Source organism: Prosopis cineraria, unplaced genomic scaffold, assembly GCF_029017545.1.
Source record: "Prosopis cineraria cultivar Desert tree isolate PC_DT_omini unplaced genomic scaffold, ASM2901754v1 PC1, whole genome shotgun sequence".
In the NCBI taxonomy this organism is placed as follows: domain Eukaryota; kingdom Viridiplantae; phylum Streptophyta; class Magnoliopsida; order Fabales; family Fabaceae; genus Prosopis; species Prosopis cineraria.
The window spans coordinates 13,549,495-13,567,197 of NW_026555332.1; the positions used below are offsets into that span (position 1 = coordinate 13,549,495).

At 31.2% G+C, this 17,703-nt stretch overlaps 1 protein-coding gene across 1 annotated transcript; it reads right to left on the reverse strand.

Moving 5' to 3' along the window:
• Positions 1-1,669: 1,669 nt before the first annotated feature.
• On the reverse strand, positions 1,670-3,478 carry LOC129318385 (glucan endo-1,3-beta-glucosidase, acidic-like). The gene is made up of 2 exons (XM_054963111.1): positions 3,319-3,478; positions 1,670-2,738 (listed from the first exon to the last, which is right to left on the reverse strand). Exons 1-2 carry the CDS (start codon positions 3,374-3,376, stop codon positions 1,813-1,815), a joined length of 984 nt encoding a protein of 327 aa, XP_054819086.1. The 5' UTR covers positions 3,377-3,478; the 3' UTR covers positions 1,670-1,812.
• Between the last annotated feature and the right edge of the window lie 14,225 nt (positions 3,479-17,703).

Genomic DNA, 17,703 nt, shown 5'->3' on the forward strand with positions numbered 1-17,703 from the left:
GTAGTTTTGTTAGTCCTTGGCGCATCATGGTTATGATTAGTTAATTTGATTTTCATGAGCATCACACTCACGTTTGTTATTCATGGGTCTTATACCTACATTCAATTTCATGGTTTTGAGCCGCGTTTGATTAGTATTACTCCCGTGGAGTGTGTATCCATATTTGTTTTCGTGGCATAGGCTGTATTTAGTTATTTACCCTCATGAATTGTATATCCACTTTTATTTTTGTGACGTAAGTTATATTTGATTATTTACTCTTGTGGATTGTGTCTATGTTTGTTATCTGTTTTGCAAAGTCTTCGAAGTATTAGCTTTTAATTGATTTTGAATGTACACTTCATTGGTTTTAATTATTAAATGTTATTTTTATTCATTTGCTTAATCTATCTTATTTCACAAGATTAAGGATTAAGTTCGTTTTGCTGTTGTAAATTTAATGATTTAGTACTGTTGAAGCTATATAGAATCTTTCAATCTCCAAGTTAGTGGTTATAGTATATTGATTGCTCTCATTTTAATTTGCATATAATTACTTGAATTTACTCATCTTGATTCTTTTAACTTTATTATTAGAATGTTATTCATTGAAAAAATTTTACTTTAGTTTCAAATAATACATTGCCGGCCATGCACCTTTAGTTGAACATTGTGGGGTTTATTGCCAGTTGGAAGTTGAACTGCTATTATGGTTATTCCTTATTTGTTGTAAAATCTAAATTTATTTACTATATTTTGTAAATTAAGTTCTAAAGTCTTCATATAGACCATAAGCATGATCCTTACCTTATTGGGTGGTGTCGTAGGACTGTTGACATGGAGTGGGGCTCCTCCTTGATTAAATGAGTTGACGTTGTTGTTATATATGTTTTTCTTTTCTTGAAGGTTCTATTTATAGTGAATATTTTGCTGAAATTTTTACGAGAAATTTGTGACTAAAATAATAGTAGTAATAATATTGAAAGAATTCTGTTCTATGGGATAAATGGGTTTGTGGTTAAAAAGCAGATTGTTTTTTTTTTTTTTTTTGATCAGTTGAAGGTTTAAGGGATGTGAGTTTTTATGCATATTTCATGCTAGTCACACCTTTATTTTTTTTGGACGTGACACTTCCTTCATGTGATTGATGGAGCAGCACTTTTTTTTGCTGTGGTGTACCTTCAAAAATCACTAAAAGTTTAAGCCTCTAGAGGTGACAAAAATAATCTCTATCACTAAACCTCATCTCTGTATGTGTCATTTTCATCAGAATTGGTTTTTGAAATTTGATTAAGATAAATTAATGAAAAAAATTAATCATTTGATTCTTATAATTTTAATTCAATTATAATTTAGTTTTTAAATTTTGATTTATTGTAATTCAGTCTTTATAGTTTTGATTTAGTTGTAATTTAATGTTTGAATTTTGACTCACTGCAATTTAGTTCTTATAGTTTTGCACTCTCTTATTTAAATTGAGCTATTTGCCAAACAACAAATGAAGTTAACTAAAGTAAATATATAAAACTATCGTTAAAAAAGTGCAGAGCGTAAAAATTAAAATATTAATCTACTTCATGTTTTATCAACAACTATGGATTAATATCATGCAATGCAACATAAATGATGAATAACACAACAGGAGCTAATAACTAGTAAATGTAAAAAAAAAAAAAAAAAGAAAGGAAGAAAACATTGAACGCAAATTTTATTAGAACTTTGAGACATTGAGCGTTGAATACATTAATCAAGAAAAAACATGGGCATGCTCATGGCACACTTCCGCCAAGCAAGCAAGACAAAGTATTTATTATTCTTCTTTTGTAAGAAGTATTAATTAAATTTGATTCCATATTTGGGTGACTTATTAGGGTTGAACAAACCAAAGTGCCTCTCAATTTCGTCACCATCCTTATTGTTTTCATCAAACATGGCAAACAAGTAAGTCTCAATGAGCCCATTGCGCTTTGGAGTCCCTCGTTGGACGTGATTAATCAAATTTTGATAGTAAGTGCCTGCATTATCGACACTAGCTCCTTTACCTCCATATGAAGGCCACCCACTTTCAGACACAACGACCTGCAAATTTGGTGCTCCAATCTTCTCAAGAGCATAGTATATAGAATCAAGCATTGCATCAAATAGGTTTTGATACCCATTATTTGTTGCTTGTTGTCTGAACAACGCAAAGTCAAGAGGAATGAATCCATTTGTGTCTTCTTTATAGGCAAAATAGGGATACACATTAGCAAGAAGTGGTGCTCTATTGGTGACAAGGAAGTTAATAATGGGCTGTATATATTCAGTGTCTTTGAACTTGCCTTTATTGGGTGGGGAAGTGTCCTCAAGTCGATCCATTTTTATTGCTGTAGAGACCTTAACTTTGCCTTGTAGATTTGCTGCAGAAATTGCCTTCTGAATGTTCTGCATTCCAGGGAGAATATAACTTGCTTCGTTGTCATGGGGACCAATTTCATTTCCAACAGCAATGTACTTGATGTTAACATCTGGGTACGATGCTACAAATTTTCTAACCCAAGCGTTGGCATTTGCAGGATTAGTAAGTGAAGGAAGGGTTTCCTTAGCCACATCAAGCAACACTTCTATGTTTGAACCTCTAAGGGCTTGAAGGGCATATTCATCTGGATAGTATATGCGCATCCTACCAATGCCATTGGACTTGTATAAATCTATCACTTCTCGCCTTCTTGGTAGATTATTTCCATACACGCCATAACACACTCCTATGGAGTTCACGGCTGCATATTATGTAACCAATTAAGCTAGTGGCAATTTTTCTCAAACTGTGAAGGGTCATAAGAATAAAAAGTGCTAATGAATACAGATTTACTATTCAAATTGTCATATATACTCGCAATATATGGGATATATTGAATATGCGTGAGGACTTTATAAAAAAAAAAAGTACAACAATCAATGAAAATGTCAATATTCCATCTATTATTCTTTTATATTAATGCCTTAACTGCTATTGAATGTCATGTAAGAAAAATATTTAGCCAAAACTAATAAATAAAACTGAATATAACTAATGTCATCTGTACCCTTTCAGACCAAAATCAACGCCACTGACACCTTTAAGCGAAGTACATATAAGAAAGTAGATGCATGATATTGGCTGTCAATAAGGAACAATACAAAGATAACTATAGTGACTATAGTGTGACTAAACATAATTGTTTTAGTGCACCAGAAAGAGTTTTCTAAAAATAATTATGTAGGCATCATCAATATATAAATGGATGGATAGAGACATATAGAGGAATATATTGAGAGGTGGAGATAGAGGGGGAGAGAGAAAGAGATAGAGAGAGAGACCTGTAAGTTGTAGTGCAATGGACAATAGCATCACAAGAAGCAGCATTATGGAGGACATGATGGTATAATTGCTTAACTTTCGTATTCCTTAGAAAGCTATTAACGGGATTTAGAAGACTACTTTGTGCACATCGAGGCTAGTCATAGAACGTAACCAGCATTTATATAGCGAAGAGTTTGGTAGGTTCCACTTCAATTAATGACGAAGACATTATTAATCCATCAATCACTCAAAAGAAAAATGCGTGCCATTAATTTCAAATTGAATTCCCTTGCAAATAAGTTTATGAATTGATTGTTTGTTCTGCAACTAGCTAGGCTGCTTCAAGGAGGAATCGTTCCAAGTCAGTGCTCAGTGGAAACTTTCTTTGTTTTCTTCCTCCCAAGTTGCGTGTGTAATAAACTAAAATAGATTGTTGGATGTTCAAGATGCAAGGTATTGAAATTTGCTATACGGATTCATTGTTTTGTAGTCAAACTAGGGGCTTAGTTGTGGTTGAATTGATAGACATTAAATTAATGTATTTTTAATTATATATGAACTATTTTAAGTGACAAATATAAAAAATACTTTCTTTGTTCAGAATTATTAGACACCTTTAATGAATTTACACCCATCAATAAGTTAGTTAATGACATTTAAAATTGCACATTCTTTTTCATGTTTACTCTTATTTAGTATAATGTTTCAATTAGAAAACATTATTAATTACAATCCCTAATTAAGGGCATTTTTAGAAAATATCATTAATTACATCTTAAAAACTATAAAATGTCTTATATTTCTTAACATGATATTTTAGAAAAAAGTATCTTATAATATTAGAGGGGGGATTAATAAAAATTGATTTTGAATGAAATAGCAACAATAAATTAAATGAAAATAAAATAATTATTAAGATGTGAGATATTATTATTTATATACTTGTTTTCTATTTACGTACACATTCTTGTTCATTTACATGTATTGGTTTCCTTCTAAAGTCTTTTTAGATATAATAATGTATAAATCATAAGCTATTCAACTAGTTGAACTATTGGTTGTCTTGATGTCAACTGATGATCTTTTAGGGCATATATGTAATAAAAAAAATAATTTTAAAATTTCAACTAGTCATTTCACATGTGCTTGTGAGACAAGTCATCTTCTATCTTTGAACTTGTCATTTAACACAAGTTTCTTAGAAGAACAATCAATTTATGAACTTTATAATTAATTCAAGGCATATAATATAAATTTTCTTTGGAGTGATTGACAGTGCTAAAATTATTTGATATGTTAGTTAATTGGAGTGGTACCTTCCAAATTTGAAGTTTCATAACAGTTTCACTAGGGATGACCAAGTTAATTTTCAGGAAAGATATACGGTTCTTCTCTCTGTAAAATCAAAAGAGATAGATACACTACATGTAAACCTATTCTAAAAAAGTTCTCGTAAATGAAAACTTTCAAATAGATATTATTTGTCCCAAAGGAACAAGTCCTAATTTAGTGATAATTTATCAATGTCTAAAATTTGTTGGTGGTAATGGGTTCTTAATTTTTTTTAATGATATTATTAGATATATAAGAATTAATATAATAAGAGCAAAAGAGAATTTTAGAGAGAGAAAAATTAAAGTATATAATATTTTCATCAGTTCACTTCGGGTCCTGCAGAAAGCTTTTATATGACCTTACGCATGTCGGTAAAACATAACCCAATTGCAAATGATCTTGAGAGCTGTATAGTCAATAATCATGAAATATCGGATGCAAATCATCTGTCAATTACAAAAATGTCGTAAATCTTTAAAGATCACTTGGAAATTTCAGAAGCTCGCTTACAAATGTCTTGAAAGATCAATTTCAAGTCAGTTCTAAATTATGGGGTCGGTTCAAGTGCCTAAGAAGTTAACCGATACTTTAGCTCTAAAGTGATCTCTAAATGTCATTTTCCCTTTCAATTATTGACCAAGACTTTTAATTAGCTCTGTCAAATATCAATACAGCTCAAAGGAAATCTATACCATTTACTTTGAGATCCACTGCAAAGTTTACAGATTGATTGTTCTTCGGCAAGTTGGCCACGGAATAGACAAATTCCTAGTTGTTAGATGTAGACACTATACATCTCAATTTAAAGTCAATGGTGGGGCTTACTTTGTCTTCTTCTTTTACAAGTTGGATGTATAACTAAAATGACTTCTTGGATGCATTCTGAGCAAACGTGATCAAGACATGCTATGAGATTTTTTGTGGATATTTTGATCTCCGGAAAACTAAAAATAATTGAGTTGTACAGACTTCTAATTAAACCCCATTCACCCAAAAAGTCGTCACACACACCCTCGGGATAAAAAAACAAAAGGAGTCATCTATTGACTTTGAATGTGACATTAGATGTGTTTTTAACAACGTTCATGTTTCCTTCACATAACCTTCTTGTCAAGAGTATTTTAACTTTGAATTTTTTTCAAGAATATGCATGATATATCATATAGATTGCTTAGGTGAAACTTGAACAATTTAAATTTTATTATTTTTAATCATAATAAAAATCATCATCTTAATGAACTAAATGTAGGACATGATGGTATAATTGCTTAACTTTCGTATTCCTTAGAAAGTTATTAACGGGATTTAGAAGAATACTTTGTGCACATCGAGGCTAGTCATAGAACGCAACCAGCATTTATATGGCAAAGAGTTTGGTAGGAAAAATACGTGCCATTAATTTCAAATTGAATTCCCTTGCAAATAAGTTTATGAATCGATTGTTTGTTCTGCAACTAGCTAGGCTGCTTCAAGGAGGAATCGTCCCAAGTCAGTGCTCAGTGGAGACTTTCTTTGTTTTCTTCCTCCCAAGTTGCGTGTGTAATAAACTAAATGTCATTTTTTCCTTTCAATTATTGACCAAGACTTCTAATTAGCTCTGTCAAATATCAATATAGCTCAAAGGAAATCTATACCATTTACTTTGAGATCCACTGCAAAGTTTACAGATTGATTGTTCTTCGGCAAGTTGGCCACGGAATGGACAAATTCCTAGTTGTTAGATGTAGACACTAGACATCTCAATTTAAAGTCAATGGTCTTCTTCTTTCACAAGTTGGGTGTATAACTAAAAAGGACTTCTTGGATGCATTCTGAGCAAACGTGATCAAGAGATGCTATGAAATTTTTTGTGGATATTTTGATCTCCGACAAACTAAAAATAATTGAGTTGTGCAGACTTCTAATTAAACCCCATTCACCCAAAAAGTCGTCACACACACCCTCGGGATAAAAAAAAAAAGGAGTCATCTATTGACTTTGAATGTGACATTAGATGTGTTTTTAACAACGTTCATGTTTCCTTCACATAACCTTCTTGTCAAGAGTATTTTAACTTTGAATTTTTTTTCAAGAATATGCATGATATATCATATAGATTGCTTAGGTGAAACTTGAACAATTTAAATTTTATTATTTTTAATCATAATAAAAATCATCATCTTAATTAACTAAATATAAGAAACTAAGAACACTATTTTCATGACCCAAAATCTGAGTTGTGACTGGCACATAGGCTCAGCTAATTTATTCCCTCTTAGCCTAGCAAGTCTTAACTAGGGATACATCCCACACAAAAGTGTCCAATAATATAAAATTTTTTAATCCAAGTTTAAACCATTCTTACTAGATTGAAGTGCTAAAAAATGATAAATCAAATTGAAAAAAAGCTTTATATGAAACTTTATATGAAACGCTAACTATTTATCTAACATTACACCTTGACTCAAAACAGTACCATAGTATTCACAACATCACAGAATCCCATAACTATCCAATTGTTTGCAGTTTACATCATCCGGCTAGGAATGATATTTCATCATAAAAAGTTTTAACAAGAGCCTCATCTGAAAAAAAAAATATTAAGAGAGGAGTGAGTTTACCACTAACTCAGTAAATATATAAATAACAAAGTGTGTAGAAGGGAACCAAAGGTGCACTAGAGTTTTTCGCAAACAATTTTTTTATTGCACTATAAAATAAAATAATGCCACTATCTTCAATTATTCATATTTTAAATTTTGGAGAAGGATAAGGCAATTTTCAATTCTTCATCAATTAACCAAATCGACAATCATGCAATGGTAATTAAATATACAATCAAAACATTCCTTCAATTAACACTAATCTTGGTGGAGAATAACTATCCCACCCACCTATTATATAACATATCATATATAGCTCATTAATTCATGGGAATTAATAACTGTCTCATCTAATACAATATCTCATGTATTACTCTTTATAATCCATAGGGATGAATAACCATCCCACCTATAATATAGTAAATCTACAAGTGAGAAATAACCATCCCACCAATACGATATGTATACAATATATTACATGTCACATAAATATATGGTAAGGAATAACTGTCCCACCTAAAAATAAATATATAAATATAAGATAAAATGATGATTGACAAATTAAAAGAATGTAAAATTAATTAAAACAAAAATAAGAAAAATTGAAATAAATGTTCTACTATGGAAAATAAAACAATTTATTGTATTAAAAATAAACTAATTTAATTTTTTTAAAAACACCAAGTTGAAATTAAAATTAATTACAAATAGAAGGAAAAAGGAAGAATATAATAATATTTTAGAAGTAGTAGCACTAATATAAATAGTCACCATCATTCTTTCAATCATACAATCATCACATCAATTTTAGATAAATAAACACATCTTATCAATTGTCGAAATAAAATCTAAACTAGAATAATAATTAAAACTAAATTTTAACTCAAAAGCTTATATGATCTAAGAATCACAATAAAGAGAAGAAATAAGTTTTAGATTTGCTTCCCATACAAATACACAAGAACAAGATCAAAATTTGATGAGACTAGAGAGGACAAATACATGTAAAAAAAAAACTACCACCTTGCTATTTATACACTCATACACTCACACGTTGGGATCAATAGTAGAGATTTCTTATTTTTCCTCTGACTTGGCACCAACTAAGGAGACTCACTTGCGTCACCTTACAGAAGACATCATGATTATATTTAAAACTTGAAGATGTAGTTCACAATATAATATTGAAGTCAAACAATCCTTCAAAATCTCTTGGAAGGTAAAAGAACCACATTAGGAATAAGGGAATGATGTGACGGGGTGTGAATGTACTTTTACATGATATAATTGAGCAAAAGACGCTTGAGAGCCAGAGATGTGTGGCGGAGAAGGTGAAAAAGAAAAAGAAGAGAAGGAAAGAAATGAATAAAAATAGAAGAGGATGAGGGTTTGGCGGCTTTTTAGAGAATAAAGAAAGAAGAGATACTAGATTTAGGTCTATATAAATATAAAGATTATAAAATTTAAACTTAAAGTTCAGTATTATTATTTTGAATATTTATATAAGATCTATGTCTAGAGATATATTAGGATAGATTTTTGTGTTATTTAAAATTTGACAAGATTTGTTGGGTCTTGCTATTATTTCAAATACTTAGTTTATCTTCTATTAAAGTATGTATTTTCAATGTTATTAAAACTAGACTAGGCATTAAACTAATCAAGGCATTGATTCATGGTTCAAAGGTCAAACTGGGGTCAAACTGTTTATAATTAAATTAATATATTTTAAATATTATATATTAAAAATTATAGGAAAGTGATAAACTAAAGAAAACTAACTACTGATAAAGTGATAATCTCACCGTACTTCAAAGTTCAAAGATATACAAATTCAAGTACACATTAGTAGTAAGAAAATAGGAAATATCCAAGTACAAACATCAAACTTCAAAGTCATTCATGGCCATGCACAACACAACACCACAATCTAACATTCTCATACAATCCAATAGTCCAGATTCAACTAAAAAACTACAACATTCAATTGCCATACAGATCTTTAATTAAATTCTCCAAAACCATGTTGAAAGATTAAAAACATCTCCTTCAACTCTTATAGCATTTGGTGAATCCAAAATAGGAGATAGCAGAACATTCACATCTTTAGTAGCACCTATACATATATTTGGCCAAAAAATAGTTAGCATTGATATATAAATAATGAATAAATAAACTATAAATCAAACAAAGCTTTAATGTAAAAAGAAGAGGACCAATCTTCATTTTTCCTTAATTTAGGACTAGATCTAGAGGGACATGCATTGCCACCAAGAAAATTGTCATTTTAAATTTCCTCAACAGTGAAATCAAGATTTGGAGTTGGAACTTCTTCAGGTATCCAGTACTCAAGTTTATCAATTGATTCATAATCAATAAGATCATAACTCACCTTCTTCATTTTTTGACCTTATATAAAATAAAATAAATTCACAATCAAATCCCTAATTATTCAATTATTGAAGCCAAAGAGAATCGTTTTAGATTTGAGTAATGAATAATGATCCCTATTTAGCAAACACAAGTTGTAATTAACAAACATAAGATCATTCATGTAAAGTTCCAACTCAATCCAGACTTTATCATTCCCAATCACATAATCAACAAACACTTAAATAATAATATCAGAGTAATAGTTCTTTATTTGTTTTCAAAATGCGGGATCCCAACTTCTTAAAATATATATTTAAATAAGAGGGCTAGCGAAAGCACAAACACAATCATACGACTTAACATAACACAACTTCCCTACCCTGAAAAAATGGCCATGCACCGTGACATATGGTATAGAGCAACATGCTCTATTTCTGTCTGTGCCATGCGCTGTGACGGGCATATCATGTGTTGCGGTGCATGACAGCTTGGAAGATGAACTTTCGCAGCGCATCATTTCCATACCCGATGTCCGATTAGAGCGATTCACGCGCCCATATAAAGCTTACAACATATACTAATTAATGGGATAAGTTTGGACTCGATCTAACAATTCGATCTAAAATTGAACACCTGATACAATAAGTTATTTTTCTTTAAAAAACTTACACCTTAAGTACTCAATTCTCCTTCCTTGTCCCATTAGACCATTTCGGGCCTTGAACTAAGCCTAAAAGGCCCACATACACCTGATTGACACCTTATACCACATATATCACATCATTTGCCCATTTTGGCCTCTAAATGCCATATTGCATAATTGTGAACTTATAGGAGGAATACACATACAACACATAATCACATATATACAATTAGAATTGTTCTACTTTCAACCCTCCGACTCTTACTTATGGGGCTCCACCTCACCATATGGTCGAGAATCACAACATACTTGACTTTTTCAAATAGGGCTTTATCTTACCATGTGTGTTAAGTTCTCATATACACAAACACAATCATCATATCAATTTTCACATATAAACAAGTGGAACAAGTTACACAATATCATATACTTGCTTGATTAGCATCTAGGCCTACCCATGTACCCTCTCACTAGGGCACCCTCGACGAGATATATACACATTCATTTATGAATCCTAATTGGTAATTCAAACTCTATACACAACTTTCTACATTCATTTATATATATGGTAGTCATACCACTATCAAATGAAGCTACTCTTTCCTCGCTTCCTTTCCCAGCCTTCTTGTGCTCTCTTCACTTGTGTGCAAAAGTAACGGAGTGAGACATATGTCTTAGTAACTCAAAGGTAACCCCAATTACTAGTTAGTAAGAAAAATTATAAATAATAGATAAAGTAGCATGTGAATCAGTAAAAGAAATATCATATCAATATATAGGAATTTATTCTCATCTTATCATGCTCATGTAATGCATTCCTAGTTTCACTTAGTGGAGTAATCTCTATGTTCGAACTAGGAATTCCAGTCACATGGAATAGGGCTCACCATACCACTGCTCAGACTAGGTAATCCTCTTCACATATAGGTGGTCTTTTAGGTATTGGAAATTGTGCCCTAGGGCTAATCATTGTACTATGCACATTATTATTTAATGAATTTTTCTTTTGTTATCATAACAATTGCATGTTCAATATGATAACTGTATCCGTAGATAAACTATAATGATTATCCTAAACGTCCCTGGTTAGTCATCTTTGAGGGATCATAAATGAAATAAGACTAATATGACTTTGATTAATTATAGAGATACAAATTAAAGTCATAGGCACTTGAAATAGTACAAGGTGTTGGATCGACCCGCTATGAGAAAGTTGCATGGTACAAGTCATAAGCTTATCTCATATGTAACTATATTAGTAAGCCCTTGGACCTGAGATCATCATGGATTCCTACATGATGACCACTGAACTTTGATCTAATCAAAAGTCACCTTTGACTGGATGATCATAAAGGCTATAATTGAGTTTAGTGATATTCATGCAGAGAAATATGAGTGGTCAAGAAAGAATTTGTCCCTCACATTAAGTGAGAGATATTATTGGGCCTCTGATGAGTAAGCTGAAAAAATGTATAGCCATACTACAATGGAAAGGATTTTTCTATTGCAACTGTTAGTCTACTCAAAGATTGAGAAAGTAACGGTCAAGTAAAGAAGAATGACAATTCCATGTCTCATACTTGACCAAAATATCATGTGACAAAAGGGATGTAATATGGTTGCATAATAAGTTACATCGAATTATCGATCCCTATATGAATTGGGTAGTTGCAATATTTGCTAGAGGCCACTTGTGACTTATGAGCTAATAGCGTGATTAGCCTACTACCAATTTCATTTGGGCCTACAGAGTCACACATAAGAACAGCCCAACTTAAGCTATAATGTCCAATTTCATTGAATCTGGAATATGTCTAGATTCAACGAATGTAATATAGGGTGAATGAATTATATATATATATATATATATATTTAAATATTTATTTGATAAACATTTATATATATTTATATGAAATATAAAATTCAAAATATAATTATATATATATAAAATATATATATATATACATATACATATATATCAGATATATATATGATATATAAATTTAAATATAGATAATATAATATATATATATATATATATATTTGAAATATATATGTATATATATATTCGTATATACATATATATATATAAATATAAAATATAATATGTATATATGATATATATTATATTATATTATCTTACATTATATTATATTATATTATATTATGTTAGTTTTAAATTTAATTTTATATGATAGATTAAATTTAATAACTAACATGATATGAGAGAATATTATGTCAGTTTTATGATTTGAATTTATACGATAAATTTGAATTAGATATGATATTATGGATTAAATTTATGAGATAAATTTAATTAAATTTTCGTGAGCTTTCAAGTGGAAGACGAAAACCCTTATCTATATACTATATATAAATAGGGACGTCCTTTATGAAAGATGTATGAGTTAGAAAAATTTTGACGGTAAAAACACTCTGAGCTACGAAACACCCAATAGAAAGAAAAATTAACGTTCAAAGAAGAATGACACTAAGAGCACTAGCACGCTGTTCGAGTTAGAGAGCTATTCGTGTGGATATAGGTGGAGGAACATATCTATGTTGTTAGCTCCTGAGATCTAAACTCTTGAAGAGAATGTACACCAACTTCAAAGAATTAAAAAGTAACTCTTATATCCATCTTGACTTAAATGAGTTTGTTCAGTCCATATCAGGATAGGGACTTTAAAATTTTAATCTTTCGCTACGCCTCCCTATCTAACACTAAGTCCATCATAGCAGAATTAAACTCTATGCTCTGGATCATTAGGACCTCCTAGCCTTTTACAAAAGTGGGACCATGACCCCCTATCCTAATCTAAGGTAACCTTATGGATCATTCCATATCCTAGGTTCATTGTGGCAGTGTCAAGCTTTATGCTTTAGACCATCAGGATTCTTCTCCTAGGTTTGTCCTGGTGGAGTTAAGCTTTTTGCCTTGGATCATTAGCACTTCCTAGACCTCCTCACGATAGGGCTGCATTTCCTCATCAAAATTTAGGGTATTCTTGTGGATGTGATGCATGGAAATGCACATGCCACCTTAAATGCATTTCAATCAATACTCACATACTTGCATGCAAAATCTTTCATAATGTTGCTACTCTATCAGTTCACAACACAACACACATAGTTATATAAAAATACTTATAAACAATTTCACAAACAAATAAGTAAAAGAGTTACTCCAGTTACCTTTAACCCTTTCTTTTAGATTACAACACCTTAGAACTTCATGATTTGATTTCTCAATCGATGAAATTCAACAAAAATGAGGTAGAAATGAAGCTTGGAATTGTGTGATACTTACCTAGTAAGTTACTAATTGAAGTAGACTCCAAACCTTCGGATATGGCTTGCCCTAGGAGAGATAAACTCCTCCTCCTCTCCAAACATGTTTCTAGCACTTTCTCTTTTGATTTCACGAGCTATTCACATAAGCTTTAAGTGATCCCTGGGTAATACTTTACAGCGCAGTGAGGCATAGTGAGGCCAATCTCACTTGTACTCACGTGTTAAGCCTCAAATTATCTTTTTACCCTTAAATACTATTAATACAACATCTAATCAACACAAATTATTAACTCAACATCCAAACCATAATCAATCCACTAATTACTAATTTATTCCTAATTAGCAACTAGTTCCTGAGATTGAAATTCAAGATGTTACAATTTAATCTTTCATGTTCTAGCCTATTTCTCTTTTTAGTATGAATTCTTTCAAATAAACTCCAATTTCTTTCACATCTTGAAGAAGAAGAAGTTTGTCCCAGAATGTGAATTGCAAACTTTTGTGATATTGAAGCATTACCCCCAAAACATTGCCACTAGACATCTACATCAAATTCAAATAAATTAATAGTAGTTAATATTTAAAATTATAATAAAAGGAAAAAAGAGTAAGAAGCTAACCAAGCTGTATTTCATTTGCTACTTTATGAGCTTCTTCTTGGCCAAAAGAGCCTTGGCACTTGCAGTACATTTTCATCTCATAAATCATATCAAAATATTTATAGGTAGACTTGTATATTGAAAAATAGTCTAGCATTGATTCTGCCACTCTACTCTTCCCAATAAATCCTTGATCATACAAGAATGCAAGATTTAAAAAGTAAGCTGCTGCATGAAAATCACACTTCAAATGCTTATCCTACTGAGCTTGATTTATGCTTGTGTAAGGCTTGTATTGTTCCTTCTTTCTATTAAAGAAATTTTTAATTGAATTCTTTACTCTCTGCATACCCTTATCAATGTAACCTAAAGAAGGTTTTCATTAGCATCTACAATTCTTAATAGCTTGATAAGAGGACCCACAAGACATACAATTTGATGGCCATCATCCTAAAACTTATTGTCTAATACAATGTCACCAATTAGTTGCCCAGCTTTAGTCCTTGCTAGTTTATTATCATGAAAGTGTTTATCTAAGACTAAGGCTTGCAAGTCATGCTTGTGCTCATGCAAGCTCTTCAATGTAATGAAAGCAGTAGAAAACCTAATGACTCTTAGGTGCACAATTTTTGTCTAGCCATCTCTTCTCCTAAGCCATGAAAGAAAAGTCATAGGATTGTACACAAAAATAGTAATTTTTGATTCCTTTATTTCAAGGTCAGCTACATAGGACATGCTTACAATGTCCTTTAAAATAAGATTCAAATAGTGAGCAGTATAGGGTGACTAATAAATGGGATTATATTTTTCACAAATCAGCCTGCCAGCAGCTATATAATTGGCTATATTAGCAGTTACAACTTGCACTATATTTTTAGGACCAACCCACTCAATGACTTCACAAAACAAAGAAAATAAATTCTTAACATCCTTGACTATATGTGAAGCATCAATAAACTTTACAAAAACTAAGCTAACAAGAGAATAAACTAGGAAATTTATTAATATATATTGCTTTTGTCAGTCTAGCCATCAACCATGAGTGTGCAGCCACTTTCTTTCCAATTGGCTTAATGGCTTTCAATAAGCAGTTGATACTCTTTTCTACAATCAGTCAACAAATTAACCCTTAACTCCTTAAATGAAGAACCTTTAAAACTTGGGCCAATTGCAACATTGCATCTAAAGCAGCTAGAAATTTTGGATAATTAACAGCATAAAATGGAATGGAATTCATATATTACCACTGAGCAATGGCTAATTTAGTTTTATACTGAGCTTCTTTAGATGACCATACACTCTTTAGGCCTAGTTGGGAGCCAAGAGTTGACCTTTGGGAAAAATAATTGTCAGCTCCACTAGTTTTTCCTTTTTTTCACAACAGTAATACTGCTATAACCTACCTTCTTAGCTTGCTTACTTGGCTCTGGATTTGGAGCAATTACTTCACATTCTAGGTTATTAACAAACTCTTCAGGCATGTTTAGATTATCAAGCTTCCTCTTATTTGCTAATGACACTTCTTTCAAAGATTAAATCATCCTATGGTGAATATCATGTGGAACCTTCTCACAAGAAATTATATTTCCTGAAACACCTACAAGATGTTACTTCATTTTATTAATCCCCCCTCCTTTAAATAATGAGGATCAATGAAGGCAAGTATACACACAGGTTCTTCCCTCTTTCTTAAAAGTAAAATGCTCCCATGCAGGATCACTTTTCCCTCAAAGAGATGGTATAGGTGATACTTGAAGAATGGAGGCATCATTACTGTTCAAACTAACAACAGTTTGTAGGGTACTATTACTATTTGGAGTTGAACCAGAGAGATTGCCAATGATAGGAGCAGGATCAGGATTATTAACTTACTAATGGGAAGAAAATTAAAAAGAAACAAGTGAAGATATTACAAGGATATTGCATATTTGAAGATCGAAGATATTTTGCTCTCATATTAATTATACATATTTTTTTTTAATTTAAATTATTATTATCTTTCAACATTTATTATTATCTTTTCATTTATTGTTATCTTTTTTATTTAATTTTAAAATTTCTAGGATTTTCATATATTTAATTCTACGGTTGGTTTGAGGCCTATACATAGTACCTCAACTCATTTGATTTGTATGCACATTTGATTGAATAAGAATTACTATTATCTTGCTTCTCCTCTACGTTTTCTCTTCTTTCTATTCTCTCTATTGATACCTTTCTCTCTTTTCTATATTCTCTCCCCCTTCTCCTTCCCCCTTTTGCATCAATTGGCATTAGAGTCAGGGTTTCCACACCGCTTTTATTACTAAACTCACTCTAAAATACCTTCTCTGAACCAAGAATTATCATACAAAAACACCTTAGGAGATAAGGTTATAACTTAAGGCTCTTTAAGTTACTCGGTAAGGTTCTTTAATTCTAAACTTTAATCTCTGGGTCTTTTGAATATTATTACAAAGGTATTTACTTTGTTCATTTGCTACTTATCTCATTTCCTAATTCCTTCTCAATTATTCTTGACTATTTCAATTTTCATTCATTTCAAGCCATTTACCATATTTCTTTGTTTTGCTCTTATTTTGTTTTGTTCCCTCCTTTTTCTTATTTCATTATTTTCCATATTTTTCTTCCTTTCCTTTACTCCTTTAATTCTTCCTTTAATCCACGCTCAAAGAAAAGGGGCAAAAAAAGAAAAGAAAAGAAAAAAAGTTCAAAAAAAGGGCCAAAAAAAGAAGAGAGAGAGAGAGAGAGAGAAGTCATTTTTCATAAAATTTTTATTTTTAATTCCTTTACTATTGAGCTCTTTTAACTTATATTAATTATTATCTATTTTAATTTTTTTTCTTTATTATTCAGCATTCTTTATATTTATAACCCTAGGATACAACCACCTCACACACAGTTCGACCTTAAACTCGGGGTCAAATTTTACCTTATGTTAGTTGAAGTTTCTATTGATTTCCTTAAGGCATTTCTAGTCCCACAGATGTCACTATAAAGACTTCACTTGAGTTGTTACTTATTTAGCAAGTGTGATCCCTGAAGAGCTTTTGAGTTCCTGAAGGGTTAAATTTGTTAAATAGGGTCTTCACTTTTAGTGCAAGCAACTTAGGAACCTTTTATCTAATAGGATATTAGACCTACCCTAAACCCTGCACAATAGTATAACACCCATTAACTTTGCATAACCATTGGAGATATTCTTGATAAACAAGACCTGTTTGACTAAAAACTTTCAACTATAAAATCCACCATGATCTAAAATAATGAAAGCACCTTTACTAACTTTCATAATCTTGAAAGTGCTATTAAAGAGTATGTGGATGTAACACTTGCCCCGAGTGTTATCCAAAAAAATCAAATAATTCAAATAAACTAAGTGTGGTTAGGGAGTTGATCCTCTAACCAATTTAAGAAATAAATCATTTAAAATCTTAAAAAAAATTATAGGTTCTACCTATAGTACACGGAAGCAAGTTAGATAAAAGTGGAATAAAAAGATGTTGTCATGACAGCATTAAATTGCTGTCATGACAGACTTCCCGGGCTAACTTTCGAGAGGCGCCGTTCCATTAT

Bases quoted from the DNA above. Each gene is read 5' to 3' on its own strand.
- LOC129318385 (XM_054963111.1), bottom strand. From the start codon at position 3,376: ATGTCCTCCATAATGCTGCTTCTTGTGATGCTATTGTCCATTGCACTA. The intron at 2,739-3,318 runs GTCTCTCTCTCT...CATAATATGCAG, and splicing joins CATTGCACTACAACTTACAG to CCGTGAACTCCATAGGAGTG.